This window comes from Scyliorhinus canicula, chromosome 17 (genome assembly GCF_902713615.1).
Source record: "Scyliorhinus canicula chromosome 17, sScyCan1.1, whole genome shotgun sequence".
NCBI classification, from domain to species: Eukaryota; Metazoa; Chordata; class Chondrichthyes; order Carcharhiniformes; family Scyliorhinidae; genus Scyliorhinus; species Scyliorhinus canicula.
Genome location: NC_052162.1, coordinates 125,474,141 through 125,492,533, shown reverse-complemented (window position 1 = coordinate 125,492,533; position 18,393 = coordinate 125,474,141). Strand labels below are relative to the sequence as shown.

At 50.4% G+C, this 18,393-nt stretch overlaps 1 protein-coding gene across 1 annotated transcript in view; it reads left to right on the top strand.

Annotated features, from left to right (window-relative positions):
• Positions 1–18,393, top strand: part of LOC119951602 (oocyte zinc finger protein XlCOF6-like) — a 40,379-nt gene that overhangs the window by 11,036 nt on the left and 10,950 nt on the right. Inside the window, exons 4-5 of the mRNA XM_038774783.1 lie at positions 6,932–7,344; positions 15,243–15,316. Coding sequence (XP_038630711.1) covers positions 6,932–7,344; positions 15,243–15,316 — 487 coding nt within the window. The remainder of the gene's footprint in view (positions 1–6,931; positions 7,345–15,242; positions 15,317–18,393) is intronic.

Below are 18,393 nucleotides of genomic sequence, written 5' to 3'. Positions count from 1 at the left end.
CCAATTTAATGAACCCCGCTATATCCGAGATCCAGGCCTCCACGCTTGGGGGCCTCGCATCCTTCCACTGGAGCAAGATCCTCTGCCGGGCTACTAGGGACGCAAAGGCCAGGACCCCGGCCTCTATCGCCTCCTGCACTCCCGGCTCCACTGCCACCCCAAAAATTGCGAGTCCCCAGCCTGGCTCGACCCTGGATCCCACCACCCTCGATACCGTCTTTGCTACCCCCTTCCAAAACTCCCCCAATGCTGGGCACGCCCAAAACATATGGGCGTGGTTCGCTGGGCTCCCCGAGCACCTAGCACACCTGTCTTCGCCCCCGAAAAATCTACTCATCCTTGTCCCGGTCATGTGGGCCCTATGCAGCACCTTGAACTGTATGAGGCTAAGCCTCGCACAGGAAGAGGAGGAATTCACTCTCTCCAGGGCATCCGCCCATGTCCCCTCCTCAATCTCCTCACCCAGCACCTCTTCCCATTTACCCTTCAGTTCCTCCACCGAGACTTCATCCACCTCCTGCATCACCCGGTATATGTCCGAGATCCTCCCTCCACCGACCCACACCCCCGAGAGCACCCTATCCCGCACCCCCCGTGGAGGCAGCAAGGGGAACCCCTCCACCTGCTGCCTGGCAAACGCCCTCACCTGGATGTACCTAAACATGTTCCCCGGGGGGAGCCCAAACTTCCCCTCTAACTCCCCCAAGCTCGCGAACCTCCACTCCACAAACAGGTCCCTCAACCTCCTAACCCCTGCCCTGTGCCAGCCCCGGAATCCGCCATCAATGCTCCCTGGGACGAACCGATGGTTCCCCCGTATCGGGGCCTCCATCGAGCCCCCCATTTCTCCTCTGTGCCGTCTCCATTGCCCCCAAATTTTGAGGGTAGCCGCCACCACCGGGCTTGTGGTATACCTCGTTGGAGGGAGCGGCAACGGCGCCGTTACTAGCGCTTCCAGGCTCGTGCCCACACAAGATGCTGCCTCCATCCTCTTCCACGCTGCCCCCTCCTCGCCCATTACCCACTTACGCACCATCGCTGCGTCAGCCGCCCAGTAGTACCCACAGAGGTTGGGCAACGCCAGCCCCCCCCTATCCCTGCCTCGTTCTAGGAACACTCTTCAAACCCTTGGAGTCCCATGCGCCCACACAAATCCCGTGATACTGCTGTTGACCCGCCTGAAAAAGGCCTTTGGGATAAAGATGGGGAGGCACTGGAACACGAACAAAAACCTCGGGAGCACCGTCATCTTGACGGACTACACCCTCCCCGCCAGTGAGAGCGGTAACATATCCCACCTCTTAAACTCCTCCTCCATCTGCTCCACCAACCTTGTGAGGTTGAGCTTGTGCAGGGCCCCCCAACTCCCAGCCACCTGGACCCCTAGGTACCTGAAGCTCTTCCCTGCCTGCTTCAGTGGGAGCCTACCAATCCCCTCCTCTTGATCCCCCGGATGCACCACAAACACCTCGCTCTTGCCCAGGTTCAGCTTATACCCTGAGAAACCCCCGAATTCCCCGAGGATCCTCATCACCTCCGGCATCCCCCCCACCGGGTCCGCCACATACAGCAGCAGGTCGTCCGCGTACAGTGACACTCGATGCTCCCCCCCACCCCGCACCATGCCCCTCCAGTTCCCTGACTCCCTCAATGCCATGGCCAGGGGCTCAATTGCCAACGCGAAGAGCAAGGGGGACAGGGGGCAACACTGTCTCGTCCCCCGATGCAGCCGAAAGTACTCTAACCTCCTCCTATTCGTGGCTACACTTGCCATCGGGGCCTCGTAGAGCAGCCTCACCCACCAAATAAACCCCTCCCCAAACCCAAACATCTCCAACACCTCCCACAAGTATTCCCACTCCACCCTATCGAAGGCCTTCTCCGCGTCCAACGCCACCACTATCTACGCCTCCCCTTCCACCGCCGGCATCATAATAACATTGAGGAGTCTTCGCACATTTGTGTTCAGCTGCCTTCCCTTCACAAACCCCGTCTGGTCCTCATGTATGACCCCCGGCGCACAATCCTCTATTCTAGTGGCCAGGGCCTTTGTCAGCAGCTTAGCGTCGGCGTTCAGCAACTAAATCGGCCTATATGATCCACACTGCAGAGGGTCCTTGTCCCGCTTCAGGATCAAGGAAATCAGCGCCCGCGACATAGTTGGCGGCAAAGCCCCCCCCCCCCCCCCCCCACCCCCCACCCCCCTCCATCCCATGCCTCGTTAAAGGTCCGGACCAACAGGGGGCCCAACAGGTCCAAATACTTTTTATAGAATTCCGCCGGAAGCCCATCCGGCCCCGGCGCCTTCCCCGACTGCATGCTCCCTATCCCTTTGACAACCTCCTCCAACTCGATCGGCGCCCCTAGTCCCTCCACCCGCTCCTCTTCCACCCTCGGTTAATGCAACCTGTCCAGGAAGCGCCCCATTCCACCCTCCTCCACCGGGGGCTCAGACCGGTACAGTTCCCCATAAAAGTCCCTGAAGACCCCATTGACCTCTACCCCCCTCCGCACCACCTTCCCGGCACTATCCCTCACTCCCCCAATCTCCCTGGCCGCGTCTCGCTTCCAGAGCTGGTGCGCCAGCATCCTGCTCGCCTTCTCCCCGTGTTCATACACCGCCCCCTGTGCTTTCCTCCACTGGCCTTCTGCCTTTCTAGTCGTCAGTAGGTCAAATCTGGCCTGAAGGCTACGCCTCTCCCCCAGCAATCCCTCCTCTGGGGCCTCCGCATATCTCCTATCCACCTGCACCATCTCCCCTATCAGTCTTTCCCTTTCCCTCTGCTCCCCCCTCTCCCTATGGGTTCGGATGGAGATCAATTCCCCCCTCATCACCGCCTTCAATGCCTCCCAGACCATCCCCACCCGAACCTCCCTGTTATCATTGGCCTCGAGGTATCTCTCAATGCACCCCCGGACCCGGTGGACCTCATATTGATAAACTGTGTTCCCTGGTTCTAGTCTCTCTCATCTTTGGAAACATCCGCCTAATTTCCACCCTATTAAATCACCTCAGGATTGTAAATGTTTCTATAATATTACCTCTCCTTCCTTTGAACTCCAGTGGCTAAGGTCCTAACATGTTCCACCTTTCTGCATAAGAGAAGGACTTCATCCTGAGAATGAATCGAGTGAACCTTCTCTGAACTGCTGCTAACACAATTCAATTTTTGTGTTTCATACAAAGTGAAGAAATAGTGCACAATATTCCAGATGTGGTCTCACCAAAGCCCTGCACAGCTGTAACGTTCATTCCCCTTGTGGGAAACACGAATGTTTCTGTTGTTTTCCTAATCACTTAATGTACCTTCATATTAACATTTTGTGATTCCTGCACCAGGACACCCAGATCCCTCTGCAATACTGAGTATTGAAATCTCTCTCCATTTAAATAGAATTGTGTTTCTCTATTCTTCTTGCCAAAGTGAACATAGTCAAATTTCCCCACATTATATTCCATCTGCAAATTGTTGCCAACTCACTTAACCTGTCTGTATCTGTGTGTAGTCTTCCGACAACCTATTGACAGTTAACAAAATCCCACAAACAGCAAGAGGATAATAATGATCTGTTTTAATGATGTTGATTGAGGGATATGTATTGACCAGGACACCGAGGTTAACTTCCCTGCTCTTCTTCAAAAAGAGTGATGTGGGATATTTTATATTCACCAAAGGAGGAAAATGGGACCACAGTTTCACATATCATTTGGAAGATGGCACCTGCAAAAGAGCAGCACTCCATCAGCACTGTACTAGAGGGCAGCCGTGGGTCTTGTTCTCCAATCCTGATTGAGAAATGAACCCAGAACCTTTGGAACTCAGAGGCAGGAGGGTTATCCACTGAGCCCTGACTGACAGTGAAGGTGAAGAAGACTGAGAGGAAACATATGTGGAGCGTCAAATACATCACAGACAAGATGGACCTGATGGCATGTTTATTTGATGCCAATTCTGTGTCATTTCTAACAGTGGAACATTTCAGACTTGGAATTGTTGATTTCACACCAATGGATTTGTTTGGGTGTGATGCTGAAAGTGAACTGTTTTATTGTAAAATAATTTCCCTGAATGAATGTGGAGAGATCACAAACAGCTGTTCTTAAAAAGACACTGATCACCCAGCAATCAGCAGACCCAACTGAACTGCAGGAAGGACATGACACGTTGTGCAATTTAAATTTGGTTCATTTGACCTAAATCCAGAATTTTAAACCCCATCTCAGTTACAGGGGTTTCTAACATCAGCAAATATAAGCCACAACCTTCAGCATGAATAATGTTTGGTACAGCAACAATAGCAGAATCATTCTTTGTCTCAAACAATAAATCTGTGTCCCCAATCTCTACCTCCTCCCTACTGGTTGTAACACTACTTCATCCCACAATCCTCCTCCTGCTTTTCCCCTAATTCTCCTCTCCTGATGGTGCTGACTCTCGGGTTCAGTTTCACTCTCACCTATTGCCCTCCCCAATATGTCACCCAGGTATCTAAATCTTTACACCTGAAGTTAACAAGCTGTTCTGCAAAGGGAGACGTCACAGTCAAATCCAGTGACTTTGTGTCAGGGTTGGTTCAATGCTCCCTGCCGTATCCCCACTTTTCATCCCAGTCCCAGGATTTTGGAGACTGGGCTCCAGGTGAGTAATGGCGGCCGCAGCTCCCACAATTCCCCGCACTGGAGAAACTGCTCTATCCACCACGTGGGTAGGCGGCCCGGGACTGCGCATGTCCAAGCGAGAAGGGAAGCTGAGCATGTGCAGGAAAGAGTCAACAACCTGACCTTCCTGCTGAGGTGTTAGCCAATGGGAATAATTGGCGGACCGGAAGGACTCTTGTCCTCTAGCCAATCAGTGCGCCGGATTTGTATGAATGAAAATTGAGCTTCACAGACGGAAACTGTCTCCTGTCTCCAACATCTGTGAGTCAAACACTTTCTTTTCTCCCCCTTTCCATTTATTTTCTCATTCTCACCTTCAATTGGTCACTTGCAGCAACTGAAGGGAAAGGAAGTGAATCCAGGGAGGGTGCAGACTCTGCAAAGGTTGGCCCAGGCCTCTCTCTCTCTTAAAGACATTGACATCCTTTTCTCCCTCAGCTTGACACATTTATTTGTCTGGCTAAAAAATGATCTTTTTCCTCATATTCACAATTGAATGGCTGGTTTCCCCAGGAGATGGCTGACATTTAAAGGTCAGTAAATTAATACCGGACAGATATATGTCTAGTGTTATATAATACAGATTAGATATATTGGTGGTTCTGTAATAAAGTACATCTAATATTATTTCTAGTTGTGTAATATTGTACTGTAGAGGGCAGCATGGTGGTGCAGTGGTTAGCACTGCTGCCTTACAGCATTGGGGACCCAAGTTCGGTCCCAGCCCTGGGTCGCTGTCTGTGTGGAGTTTGCACATTCTCCCGTGTCTGCGTGGGTCTCACCCCCATAAACCCAGAAAGATGTGCAGGATAGGCGAATTGGCCATGCTAAATTGCCCCTTGATTGGAAAAAAAAAGTAATCGGGTACTCTGAATTTAACTTTTTAAAAATACATATATTGTACTGTAGCTACATTATATATTTCCAATCATCTCTTTCCTCGGAGGGTTGTTAGTCTCTGGATTTCTCTTCCACTGGGATCAGCGGATGATCTACCAATTTCTGATTGACAAGGAAGTCGAGGGTTATGGGGAACAGGCACGGAAATGAAGAATTCTCTACCCCAGAAGAGTGTGGAGCCTCAGTCAATAAGGATTTGCAAGATAGAGATTGATAGATTTCTAGATATTAAATATATCAAGGGATATGCGGCATAGTGTGGGAAAATTATGCTCAGGGGCAGCAGGGTAGCATGGTGGTTAGCATAAATGCTTCACAACTCCAGGGTCCCAGGTTCGATTCCCAGCTGGGTCACTGTCTGTGTGGAGTCTGCACGTCCTCCCCCTGTGTGCGTGGGTTTCCTCCGGGTGCTCCGGTTTCCTCCCACAGTCCAAAGATGTGCGGGTTAGGTGGATTGGCCATGCTAAATTGCCCGTAGTGTCCTAATAAAAGTAAGGTTAAGGGGGGGTTGTTGGGTTACGGGTATAGGGTGGATACGTGGGTTTGAGTAGGGTGATCATGGCTCGGCACAACATTGAGGGCCGAAGGGCCTGTTCTGTGCTGTACTGTTCTATGTCTATGTTATGTAGATTGGCCAATTATCTCATTGAATGGCTGAGCTGGTCCGAAGGGATGAATGGCTGATTGCAGCTCCTATTTCCCAGTCCGAGAGATGAAGTGGATCTGTTGATCAGCCTGAATCAGCACCTTCAGGAGAATTGGGAAGGTGAATATTAGATACAGCAGAGTAAGAATGGAAGGAGAGTGTGTGGGATGGAGATTTACAGCTTTTGGGGAATGAGAGAGGAAAAAAAAATTCCATAGAAACTAAAATTGTCTGTTCTGAATTTCTGCCCTGCACTAAATGTGATGTCTGTTGTGAATTCTACTTACAGGATATGAGAAAAGGAGGAATTACAGACAGACATCTCAAACCAAAAGTCCGGATCTCACAGTCACTCGATTATTAGGTGTGTGACTATCAACAGCCTTATAATCTGGAAGGAGAAATGTTTGTCTGCTTCAAACTATTTGAAACATCAGTGTGACTGGAAAGCACTGAGACACACAGGCACCTGAGTGAGAGTGTTCCAGTGCACTGACTGTGGAAAGAGCTTTAACTGGTTTCACAGCCTGAATAGTCATCGTACCATTCACTGCCGGGTGAAATCATCCACATGTGAGTGGTAAAGGCTTCAACTGCTTGTCCAACCTGGAGAGACAGAAGGGCAAGCGCACCATGGAGAAACCGTGGATATGTGGGGATTGTGAGAAGCGATACAAAGCACCATCAGAGCTGGAAGCTCATCGACGCAGTCACACCGGGGAGAGGCCATTCATCTGCTTCCAATGTGGGATGGGATTCATTCTGCAATCCCACCTGCACAGACATCAGCGATTTCACACTGGGGAAAAGCCGTTCACCTGCTCTCAGTGTGGGAAGGGATTCAGTGATTCAACCACTCTGCAGAGACACCAGCGAGTTCACACTGGGGAGAAGCCGTTCACCTGCTCTCAGTGTGGGAATGGATTTACTCAGTTATCCAGCCTGCGGACACACCAGCGAATTCACACTGGGGAGAAGCCATTCACCTGCTCTCAGTGTGTGAAGGGATTTACTCAATTATCCACCCTGCAGATACACCAGCGAATTCACACTGGGGAGAAGCCATTCACCTGCTCTCAGTGTGGGAAGGGATTTCGTGATTCATCACACCTGCGGAGACACCAACAAATTCACAAGTGATTATCGGGATTGAATTCTGCTGATTTTGTTTCTGCTCTCATTTACATCCAGGACTGCATTTCGTTCACCTGACAGTTGGGGATGTTCGGAACTTTGCTTTCTGCTGGACTGACTAATGTGCCTCCAGTGGGCTGATACTTTTTGGGCCTTGTTGTGATTTTTACTTCAAATTGCACATGGATCACAGAGTGAAAGGGGGTGTGGAAGTTCGAAGATAATTATTTCTGTTTGGAAACCCCCAAAGCATGCCATGTTGCCATGAAGATGGCTATGGTGCTTACCTGGTTCTTTTGTCTAATTACTCTGGGTGTTTCTCACAGAAGGATACTATCAGTATGAGAGGCACGTTGTCTGAGGTGGACTGAGAAACTGCATTAAATGGTATGTTCGTAGATAGGCAGTAGCTAATATTTAAGGAATTATTACATATTTACCAAGGGGTCAGTTAACACAGCTAGCTGGCCGGCTGTTTCGTGATACGGCACAACGCCAACAACGTGGCTTCAACCTCCCTAGTGGCTTCGGTTATCCGTGAAGGCCCAGTCTTGTCAACATTGCCCCTCAACTGAGGTGTGGTGACCCTCAGTTTAAATCACCGCCAGTCAGCTCTCTCTCTCTCTCTCTCTCTCTCTCTCTCAAAGGGGAGAGCAGCCTATGACCTTTTGGGATTTTAGCGACATTAAATTCAAATACTTACATCAAATATAGCTTCCTTTCAAAAACAAAAACCAAACAGGAAAAGTGATGCAGGCATGGCTACAAGAAAGTTAAAGATTCCTTTTGATCAAAGGAAGGGACCCATAAAGTGGACAAAATAGTTGCAAGCCTGAGGTTTCAGGGGCAGCACGGTGGCGCAGTGGTTAGCACTGCTGCCTCACGGCACCGTGGTCCCAGGTACGATCCCGGCTCTGGGCCACTGCACGTGTGGAGTTTGCACATTCTCCCCGTGTTTTTGTGGGTTTCACCCCCACAACCCAAAGATGTGCAGGGCAGGTGGATTGGCCAAGCTACATTGCCCCTTAATTGGAAAGATGAATTGGGTACTCTAACTTTTAAAAAAGCCTGAGGTTTCGGAACTTGTTTAGAATTCAGCAAAGTAGGACCAAGATAAAGGCAAATTCAGCAAAGGAGGACTGATATAGAGAAAATAGAATATGAAAGAAAACTGGTGAGAAACATAAACACCGACTGGAAAAGCTCCTACAGGAATGTGAAAAGCAAAAGATTAGCAAAGACCAATGTCGGACCATTCCAGGCAGAGACAGGAGAGTTTATAATGGGGAATAAGGAAATAGCAGATAAACTAAACAATGTGTCTGTCTTCATGGAGGAAGACACATTAATTGCCCACAAACACTAGAGAACGAAGGGATTAGTGAGCACGAGGGACTGAAAGAGGTTAGAATTGGTGAAAAAATAGTATTGGAGAAATTAATGTGATTGAAAGTTAATAAATCCCCAAAACCTGATGCTCTACATCCCAGAGTGTTGAAAGAGCTGGCTGCAGCGATAGTGGATACATTGGTTTTTTTTTTAAAATAATTTTTATTGAAAGAGTTTTTCCATACAGACATTTACCCCTACTAATTTTTAAATTATTTACAACACAATCCCTCTAGGCAAATATCCCTCCCTCGCCCGCCCTCTCGCGCGCACCAGTCCTCCTCCCCCCCCCCCCCCCCCCCCCCAAGCAACAACTTAACAAACAAGGCAGCCTACAGTTTCAGACATGAGCAGCGAGCAGACTTGCCCGCGTTACAGTCGTGCATGTCCCCCCACGACCATTGCTGCCCCCCCCCCTTCCCCCCCCCCCCTCCCTCCCCCCCCCCCCCCCCCCTCCCTCCCCCCCCCCCTCCCCCCCCGGGTTGCTGCTGCCACGACCCCGGACGCCTATCTCTGATCTAAAAAGTCAAGGAAAGGTTGCCACCGCCTGGAGAATCCCTGTACCGACCCTCTCAGGGCAAATTTGATCCTTTCTAGCTGAATATAGCTAGCCATATCGTTAATCCAAGTTTCAACGCTTGGAGGCCTCGCAAGCCCCCATCCTGGTTTGACCCTGGACCCCACCACCTTCGACACCGTCCTTGCCACCCCCTTCCAGAACTCTTCCAGCACCGGACATGCCCAGAACATATGCACATGGTTCGCTGGGCTTCCCAGACTTCTGACACACCTGTCCTCACCCCCAAAGAACCGGCTCATCCTTGTCCCCGTCATGTGAGCTCTATGCAGCACCTTAAATTGAATGAGGCTCAGCCTCGCACACGAGGAGGAAGAATTGACCTTCTCCAGTGCATCCGCCCACATCCCGTCTTCTATCTGCTCTCCCAGCTCCCCTTCCCACTTGGCTTTCAGCTCCTCCCCTGATGCTTCTTCCGCCTCCTGCATTATCTTGTAGATGTCTGATATCTTCCCCCCTCCGACCCAGACCCCCGAGAGCACCCTATCACTCGCCCCCTTACTGGGGAGCAGGGGAAACCCCTCCACCTGCCGCCTAGCAAATGCCTTCACTTGTAAATATCTGAACATGTTTCCCGGGGGGAGCTCAAACTTCTCCTCCAGCCCTCCCAGGCTCGCAAACCTCCCCTCTATAAACAGGTCCTTCAGCTGCCGTATGCCCACCCTGTACCAGCTCTGAAATCCCCCGTCGATGTTCCCCGGGATAAATCTATGGTTCCCTCTTATTGGCGCCGCCAACAGACCTCCCATTTCCCCCCTGTGTCGCCTCCACTGCCCCCATATCTTGAGGGTGGCCGCCACCACCGGGCTCGTGGTGTACCTCGTGGGGGGGAGCGGCCATGGTGCCGTTACTAGGGCCCCCAGGCTTGTGTTGCCACAGGACGCCCTCTCCATTTGTTTCCAAGCTGCCCCCTCCCCTTCCATCATCCACTTGCACACCATTGACACATTTGCCGCCCAGTAGTACCCCGAGAGATTGGGTAGTGCCAGCCCTCCACTGTCCCTACTCCGCTCCAAAAAGACCCTCCTCACCCTTGGGGTGCCATGCGCCCACACGTAGCTCATGATGCTACTCGTCACCTTTTTGAAGAAGGCCCTAGGGAGGAAGATGGGCAAGCACTGAAATAAAAACAAGAACCTTGGGAGGACCGTCATTTTGATTGACTGCACCCTCCCCGCCAGCGACAACGGTACCATGTCCCACCTCTTAAATTCCTCCTCCATCTGTTCCACCAGCCTGGAAAAGTTCAACTTGTGGAGGGTCCCCCAGTTCCTTGCCACCTGCACCCCTAAGTACCTAAAGCTCTTTCCTGCTCGCTTGAAGGGGAGTCTCCCAATACCCTCTCCCTGATCCCCCGGGTGTATCACAAAAACCTCGCTTTTGCCCAAATTTAGTTTGTACCCCGAAAAGTCCCCAAACTCTGCTAATAGTTCCATTATCTCCGGCATTCCCTCTTCTGGGTCTGCCACGTACAGCAGTAGATCATCCGCATACAGTGATACTCGATGTTCCTCCCCTCCCCTAGTCAGTCCTCTCCACCCCCCTGAACCCCTCAGTGCCATCGCCAACGGTTCAATCGCCAGTGCGAAAAGTAGGGGGGATAGGGGACATCCCTGCCTGGTCCCTCGGTGGAGCCCGAAATACTCCGACCTCCTCCCGTTTGTCGGGGCCGAGTAGAACAACTTCACCCACTTAATAAACCCTTCCCCAAACCCAAACCGATCCAACGTCTCCCACAGGTACTCCCACTCCACCCTATCGAATGCCTTCTCCGCGTCCAGCGCTACCACTATCTCAGCCTCCCCCTCCACTGCCGGCATCATAATTACATTCAGCAATCTCCGCACGTTCGTGTTGAGCTGCCGCCCCTTCACGAACCCCGTCTGGTCCTCATGGATTACCCCTGGCACACAATCCTCTATTCTAGCTGCCAGGATCTTTGCCAGCAACTTGGCATCCACGTTCAGAAGCGAGATAGGCCTGTAGGACCCGCACTGCACGGGGTCTTTATCCCGCTTCAATATCAGGGAGATCAGAGCCTGCAACATTGTCGGGGGCAGAACCCCCCCCTCTCGCGCCTCATTAAAGGCTCGTACCAGTACCGGTCCCACCAAGTCCACATTTTTCTTGTAGAATTCCACCGGGAACCCATCTGGCCCCGGCGCCTTCCCCGCTTGCATCTGACCTATTCCCTTGACTAGCTCCTCTAGCCCTATTGGCGCCCCCAGCCCTTCTACCAGCCCCTCCTGGACCCTTGGGAACCTCAATTTGTTTAGGAAGTCCTCCATTCCCCCTCTCCTCGTCGGCGGCTCAGACCGATACAACTCCTTGTAAAAATCCCTGAAGACCCCATTCACTTCTTGCCCCTTCTGCACTACCTTCCCGCCCCTCTCCTTCACTCCCCCAATCTCCCTAGCCGCATCTCGTTTGCGAAGCTGGTGTGCCAGCATCCTGCTCGCCTTTTCCCCATACTCATAGACCGCGCCCTGTGCCCTTCTCCACTGCGTCTCTGCCTTCCTGGTGGTCAGCAGGTCGAACTTGACCTGCAGGCTGCGCCGTTCTCCCAGCAGCCCCTCCTCTGGTGCCTCCGCATATCTCCTATCCACTTCCAATAGCTCCCCCACCAGCCTCTCCCTCTCCTGCCTCTCCTTTCTTTCTCTGTGCGCCCTTATGGAGATCAGCTCTCCCCTGATCACTGCCTTCAGGGCCTCCCAGACCATCCCCACCTGCACCTCACCCGTGTCATTCAAGTCCAGATAGCTCTCAATGCTCTTCCGGACCCTTTTACACACCTCGTCGTCCGCTAACAGCCCCACATCCAGCCGCCACAGCGGGCGCTGGTCCCGCGCCTCCCCCATTTCCACATCCACCCAATGTGGTGCATGATCAGAGATCGCAATGGCCGAGTACTCAGCTTCCCGTACCCTCGGGATCAGCCCCCTGCTCAACACGAAGAAATCGATTCTGGAGTACACTCTATGGACGTGGGAGAAAAAGGAATACTCCCTCGCCCTCGGCCTACCAAACCTCCATGGGTCTACTCCTCCCATCTGCTCCATGTACCCCCTCAGCACTTCTGCCGCTGCCGGCCTCCTATTGGTCCTTGAGCCCGATCTGTCTAGCCCGGGGTCCAGCACTGTGTTAAAGTCCCCCCCCATGATCAAGCCCCCTGCCTCCAGTCCCGGAATGAGGCCCAATAGGCGCCTCATAAAACCCGCGTCATCCCAGTTCGGGGCATATACGTTGACCATCACCACTTTCTCCCCCTGCAGCTTACCCTTCACCATCACATACCTACCCTCCTTATCCGCCACCACCTCCTCCGCCACGAACGACACCCTCTTTCCCACCAGAATCGCCACCCCCCGGTTCTTTGCGTCCAATCCAGAGTGGAACACCTGTCCCACCCACCCCCTTCTCAGGCGAACCTGGTCCACTACCTTCAAATGGGTCTCCTGTAACATTGCTACATCAGCCTTCAGTCCCTTCAGGTGTGAGAATACCCTTGATCTCTTGACCGGCCCATTCAGCCCCCTCACGTTCCAAGTGATCAGCCGGGTCGCGGGACGACCCGCCCCCTTCCCCTGCCGATTAGCCATGTCCTGTTCCCTGCTCGCCCCGGGTCGACCCTCCCCTTCTGACCCGCTCCCCATGGCGATGTCCCCCTCCCCCCACCTCTCCAGTCCTCCACTTCCCGTTTCTGGTCTTTTCAGCAGCAACCCGGTGTCCCTCCCTAACCCCCCCCCCCCCCAGGCTAGGACCCCTCCTAGCCGCGATGTACCCTCCATCGTTTTCCCGTAAGTCAGCTGGTTCACGCTGACCCGGCTGCTCCTGCCACACTCCGACTCCCCCCGGCTCAGGGGGGGGGGCCTCCCCCCCCTTGCCACTCCTCCCTGGCCCCGCTCCAGCGCGGGAAAGGTCGCCCTTGCTAGCCACGCCCCGCACTCCTCCCCTCCCCCCTCCTCTGCCCCGCGCGTGGGAAAACAGAGGAAAGCCCGCGCTTTCGCCCTGCCACACCCCACCCCGCCATCTTCAGTTCCACCCCCGTCCCCGTCCATGCCTGTAAAGAACCCCCCCTAGGAGCCCATATCCCCGATCTGCTCTCCCCCCCGTCCCGCCTCCCCAACTTAACATTATAAATAACAGATAGATAACAAATAACAATGTACTTAACAGTCGCCCTCTACCAAACAGCATAAATAACCATAAATAACCATGAATAACCACAATAACAATAACTAAGGGAAGTTGGCAAAGGGGGGAAAAAACATCAGAAGAAAAACCACAGCAAGAGTTCAAAATCCAAACAAAGAATTCAGCTGAAAGTACCCGAGCGGCTACGGCCGCCAAGTATCCCCTGGGTCTAATTCGAGTCCAGTTTCTCTTCCTGTACAAAGGCCCACGCCTCCTCTGGGGACTCAAAATAGTGGTGTTGGTTCCTGTAGGTGACCCACGAGCGCGCTGGCTGCAGCATTCCGAACCTGATCCGTTTTGCATGTAGCACCGCCTTCGTCCGGTTGTACCGGGCCCGCCGCTTTGCCACCTCCGCACTCCAGTCCTGGTAGACCCTCACCGTCGAATTCTCCCACTTGCTGCTCCTTTCCCTCTTGGCCCACTCCAGCACTCTCTCACGGTCGCTGAGTCGCTGGAACCGCACCAGCACCGCCCTCGGGGGCTCATTTGCTCTTGGCCTCCTAGCCATGACCCTGTAGGCCTCTTCCAGCTCCAGGGGCGAAGGGATGGCCCCTGCCCCCATCAGGGAGCTCAGCATTTCTGCTACATATCCCGGGAGGTCTGACCCCTCCAGGCCTTCTGCCAGGCCCAAGATCCTCAGGTTCTTCCGCCTCATTCGGGTATCCAGCTCCTCAAAACGGCTCTGCCATTTCAGGTGGAGTGCCTCGTGCACCTCTACCTTTCCCACGAGGACCGTGGCCTCCTCCTCCCTCACAGTCATCTCCTGCTGCAGCTCCCGAATCGACGCCTCTTGGGTCGCCTGGGCTCCCATCAGCCTGGTGGTCGTCGCATTCATTGACTCCAAGAGCTCCATTTTCAGCTCCGTAAAGAAGCGCAGGAGAGCGGCCTGCTGCTCCTCCGCCCATTTCCTCCATTCCTCGGGTGCGCCACCGGCCGCCATTTTGGTCTTCTTCCCCCGCTTTTTTTTGGGAGCTGCTGTTGCTTTCTTTACCACCCCACTCCGGGTACCGACCATAAAGTTGGTCTAGTTCTCTTCAGGGAGCCTTCCCCCACCGGGATTTGTCCTTACAGCGCCGTTGGGGCCCTCCAATCGGCCCGAAAACACCTTTGTAGCAGGAGCAGCCAAACGTGCGACTTAGCTGGTCATAGCCGCAACCGGAAGTCAGTGGATACATTGGTGATCATCTTTCACAATTCTCTAGATTCTGGAATGGTTCCTGCAGATTGGAAGGTGGTAAATGTAACCCCACTCTTTGAGGAGAGAGAGAGAAAATAAGGAACCACAGACCCATTAGCCTGACATCAGTAGGAGGGAAAATGCTACAATCTATTATAAAGGATGTGATAAGGTACGAATTAGGAGCAGCAGTCGGCCACCCGGCCCTTCAAATGGCCGACTGCTGCCCCATTTCATCTGATTGTAGTATTTTTATGAATCTTTGTTGCACTTTCTCCAAGGCTTCTATTTCCTTTTTCTAAATGGCGATCACAAATGTTTACAGTACTGCCTGTGTCATCTAACCCTGGTTCTAAACAGGTTTAACGTATTGAACAATTCTATCCCTCAAAAATGGAACCTTATTTTGGGGCCCCACACTTTAGGAAAGATGTGAAGTTCTCAGAGAGGGTGCAGAGGAGATTTACGAAAATGGCACCTGGGATGAGGGGCATCAGGTATTTGGAGAGACTGGAGTAGATGAAATTTCTCTATAGATCTATCCCTTTTCGTTTATGTCCCTCAGGTGCCCCTTCAGCTTCCTTTGGGAAACATTCCAATATCTCTGCTTCGAATCCACTCGTAGGAAGTGGATTCCTGGTATTTACCACTCTTTTAGTGCAAATGAGGCTCAGAAAACACAGAAGGAGACCAATTAACCCCTTATGCCCATGCTGACTCTGAACATTATAAATAACAAGGTCAAGGAAGCCATTTTAAACTCTAATATGTGACAGGAACTTTATTTCAAAAGTAACACTGTATCAACCTAAATGCTTGAATAAGCTGCAGAGCAACATAAATTGTTTAAACTAAGAATTAATTTTATTATTTTGATCAACTACACATGTTTTGACCAATCTGGAATCAAGTATAAAGCTGATAATTCAATCCGATCATGATGAGTAAGAAAGAAAGCTATTGTCTTCCAGACTTGTCTTTTTGAATCAGTGGATCGTGTAGTAACTAAATATATTAATTAAAGATTACTGTACTAATTAGCTACCCGTCAGTAACAGATGATTGAATAAGTACTGAGCCTTAATTGAACTGCAATTAATGAATCAGTAATTATCGTAAAAGACTGAGTTTTATTTACTGTAAACATATAAAACCTTAATTGCTGTGTATGTAAAGAATGTGCAATGAAGTGGGTGTCATGGTGATGCAGTGGTTAGCACTACTGCCTCACAGTGCTGAAGACACGGGTTCGATCCACGCTCCGGGTCACTGTCTGCATGGGTCTCACCCCCACAACACAAAAGATGTGCAGGGTAGGTGGATTAGCCACGCTAAATTGTCCCTTAATTGGAAAAAAGAATTGGATACTCTAAAAAAAATTTTTAAATGTGCAATGAAGATAAATGTACTAGCCAGAGAGACCTTCAAGCTCTGATTAGCCTCAACATTTGAAACCGTATGAATAAGGGGATTGTACAGAATCAGATAAAGGGATAGTATGAAACAGTTCTATTGTATTCTGTCTGAGATAATGAGAGAAGGTGGTGTCAGTAATTGGGGATCCAATTAAATTAATCCAGTGACCAAATTGACCAATTGTCATGTTACAACAGGCCCAACTCTGATGTGAGGTAATAGTCACTTTGGGGATAAAAGTAGTCGTTCTGAAGGTCTTCCTTGCTGGCCAAGTACTGAAGATTCCTGAGGCCGGATTCCAAGGAAATTACTGTCAAAGAAGGAGCCAGACTCCCGAGGCTGAATTCCACAAGAATTACTGTCAAAGAAGGAGCCAGAGAGGGTTACGCTGCTACAGACTGATCACCCGCATGAAGTTGTAAAAGTCAATGCCTTAAAGTTGATCAGTGAACCTTTTTCATTTAATAAACTTCTTTTTAAATGTACCATCCAGAGAATTCTGCCTTGTCTTAATTGGTTAAAGTCTTGTCTGACCCAAAGTGAATTTATTAAATGGTAAGTTACGGGTGGCTGAAATCAATTAAGTTCCAGATAACAAGATCAGATAACAGAAATCTTCAATTTATAAACTTTCATTTCTATAGCGCCTTCCACAACCACAGGATGTCCCAAAGTGCTTTACAGCCAATGGAGTGCTTTTTGAAAAACTCTTTATTTTTATTTTCTCACGGCAGACAGAAACAAAAGGTTAAAATGGTTCGAATTGTCCACATCAATCATTGTTGACAGAAATATAAAAGACACAATATAACAAAGACACTTTTAGTTTGGAGAATCAAGTTGCACGTACAGACAGGTGTCAATACAGCAGATGAACAAGAATTTAATGATGATAACTGGTCCGTATAAAAGTTGCTTCCTTACATAGAGCACCAGTGAAAAATGACCACAGAAATATATGGGAAAACACGGTTTTAAAAAAGGCCAATAAAATGTATACAATGAGTGGGGTTGGGTTGGGCGTGGGAGGGCTCTTTGTGGTTTAGTTCATGTGAAGAATATTCCTGTTACTGGCAGCCACCTTTGAAATAATGTTTGGCTCTGGGAGCAGAATGCATGCGGGATTCTGTCCATCTCAAATCGCTCTCTGACTTCGGATCACCAAGTTTCACAGGTTGGGGGAATGGGTTTCAGCTATTTGAGGACAACACCCTTCATGACAGCAAAATCTGTAAAAGATTGTATTGTTTTCTTCTTTCCATCCCTTCTGGAATTGTACCTCACAGAGCAGCTGGAGGGGGATCTGTGGGATGTCCATGTGCAACACCTCAGCCAATGGGCGGAATATCTTATCCCAATCTCTCTCAAATTTGGCCACAATCAGAATGTGTGGAAGTAATGATTTCCTGCAGTCTTTCCAGCAACTACTTGTAGAGGAGGAACCAATTCTTACAGTAATATGTGGTGTTCTGAAGTAGCTCGGAATGAGCTTCCATTTCTATTCCCTCCGGATATTTGGGTCGGTGACGAGATTGGTCTCGGGACAAGTTTGATCCCAGTCTTCCACTGGTAACTCCTGTTGCAGTTTAACCGCTGCAAGCACTGGAAACCATCCTGTTAAACATGCCCAAAATGGGACTCTGTTTTTTTCCATGAAATTGCCCCCTTTATGTTTGCAAAGAAAATGTTGTATCAGTACGTATGCGAAAAATGTTAGTATTTGGAAGGCCAAATTCCCCTCTGATCTGCTCAGAAGATTTTGGAATATCTGCTGAAATATCTGGTGAAGGTGAGGCAATATTCAGACCATTTCTTATGATCAGAGTCCTTATTATGCATAGCGAGTATTAAATATTTTATAGTACCAATGGTGGTCAGAGTCGAAATTGAACCAGGTAAATTGAATGATTTCTGAATTTCTTTCCAAATATTGTTCATCAATCTGACATTCACTCATTCTGCAATCCTTTATGCTGTTACCCAGAAATGGCAGCGCTGTTAATGGAAGTTGTGACGCAGGTTTCTCCAGGTTCAGCCACCGTGTGTCTACTCTGTCTGTTAACCAAGTTGTCACAGATTATAGTTCAGCTGCCCAGAAATGGGAGATCAGACAATGTAGCAAATTGAATGTAGATACTGGAATCTGAACAGGGAACATCTGGAACAGGGACAACAATCTGGGCAGGACATTCATCCGAATAACTTACATAGAATTTACAGTGCAGAAGGAGGCCATTCGGCCCATCGAGTCTGCACCGGCTCTTGGAAAGAGCACCCTACCCCTTACCCAAGGTCAACAC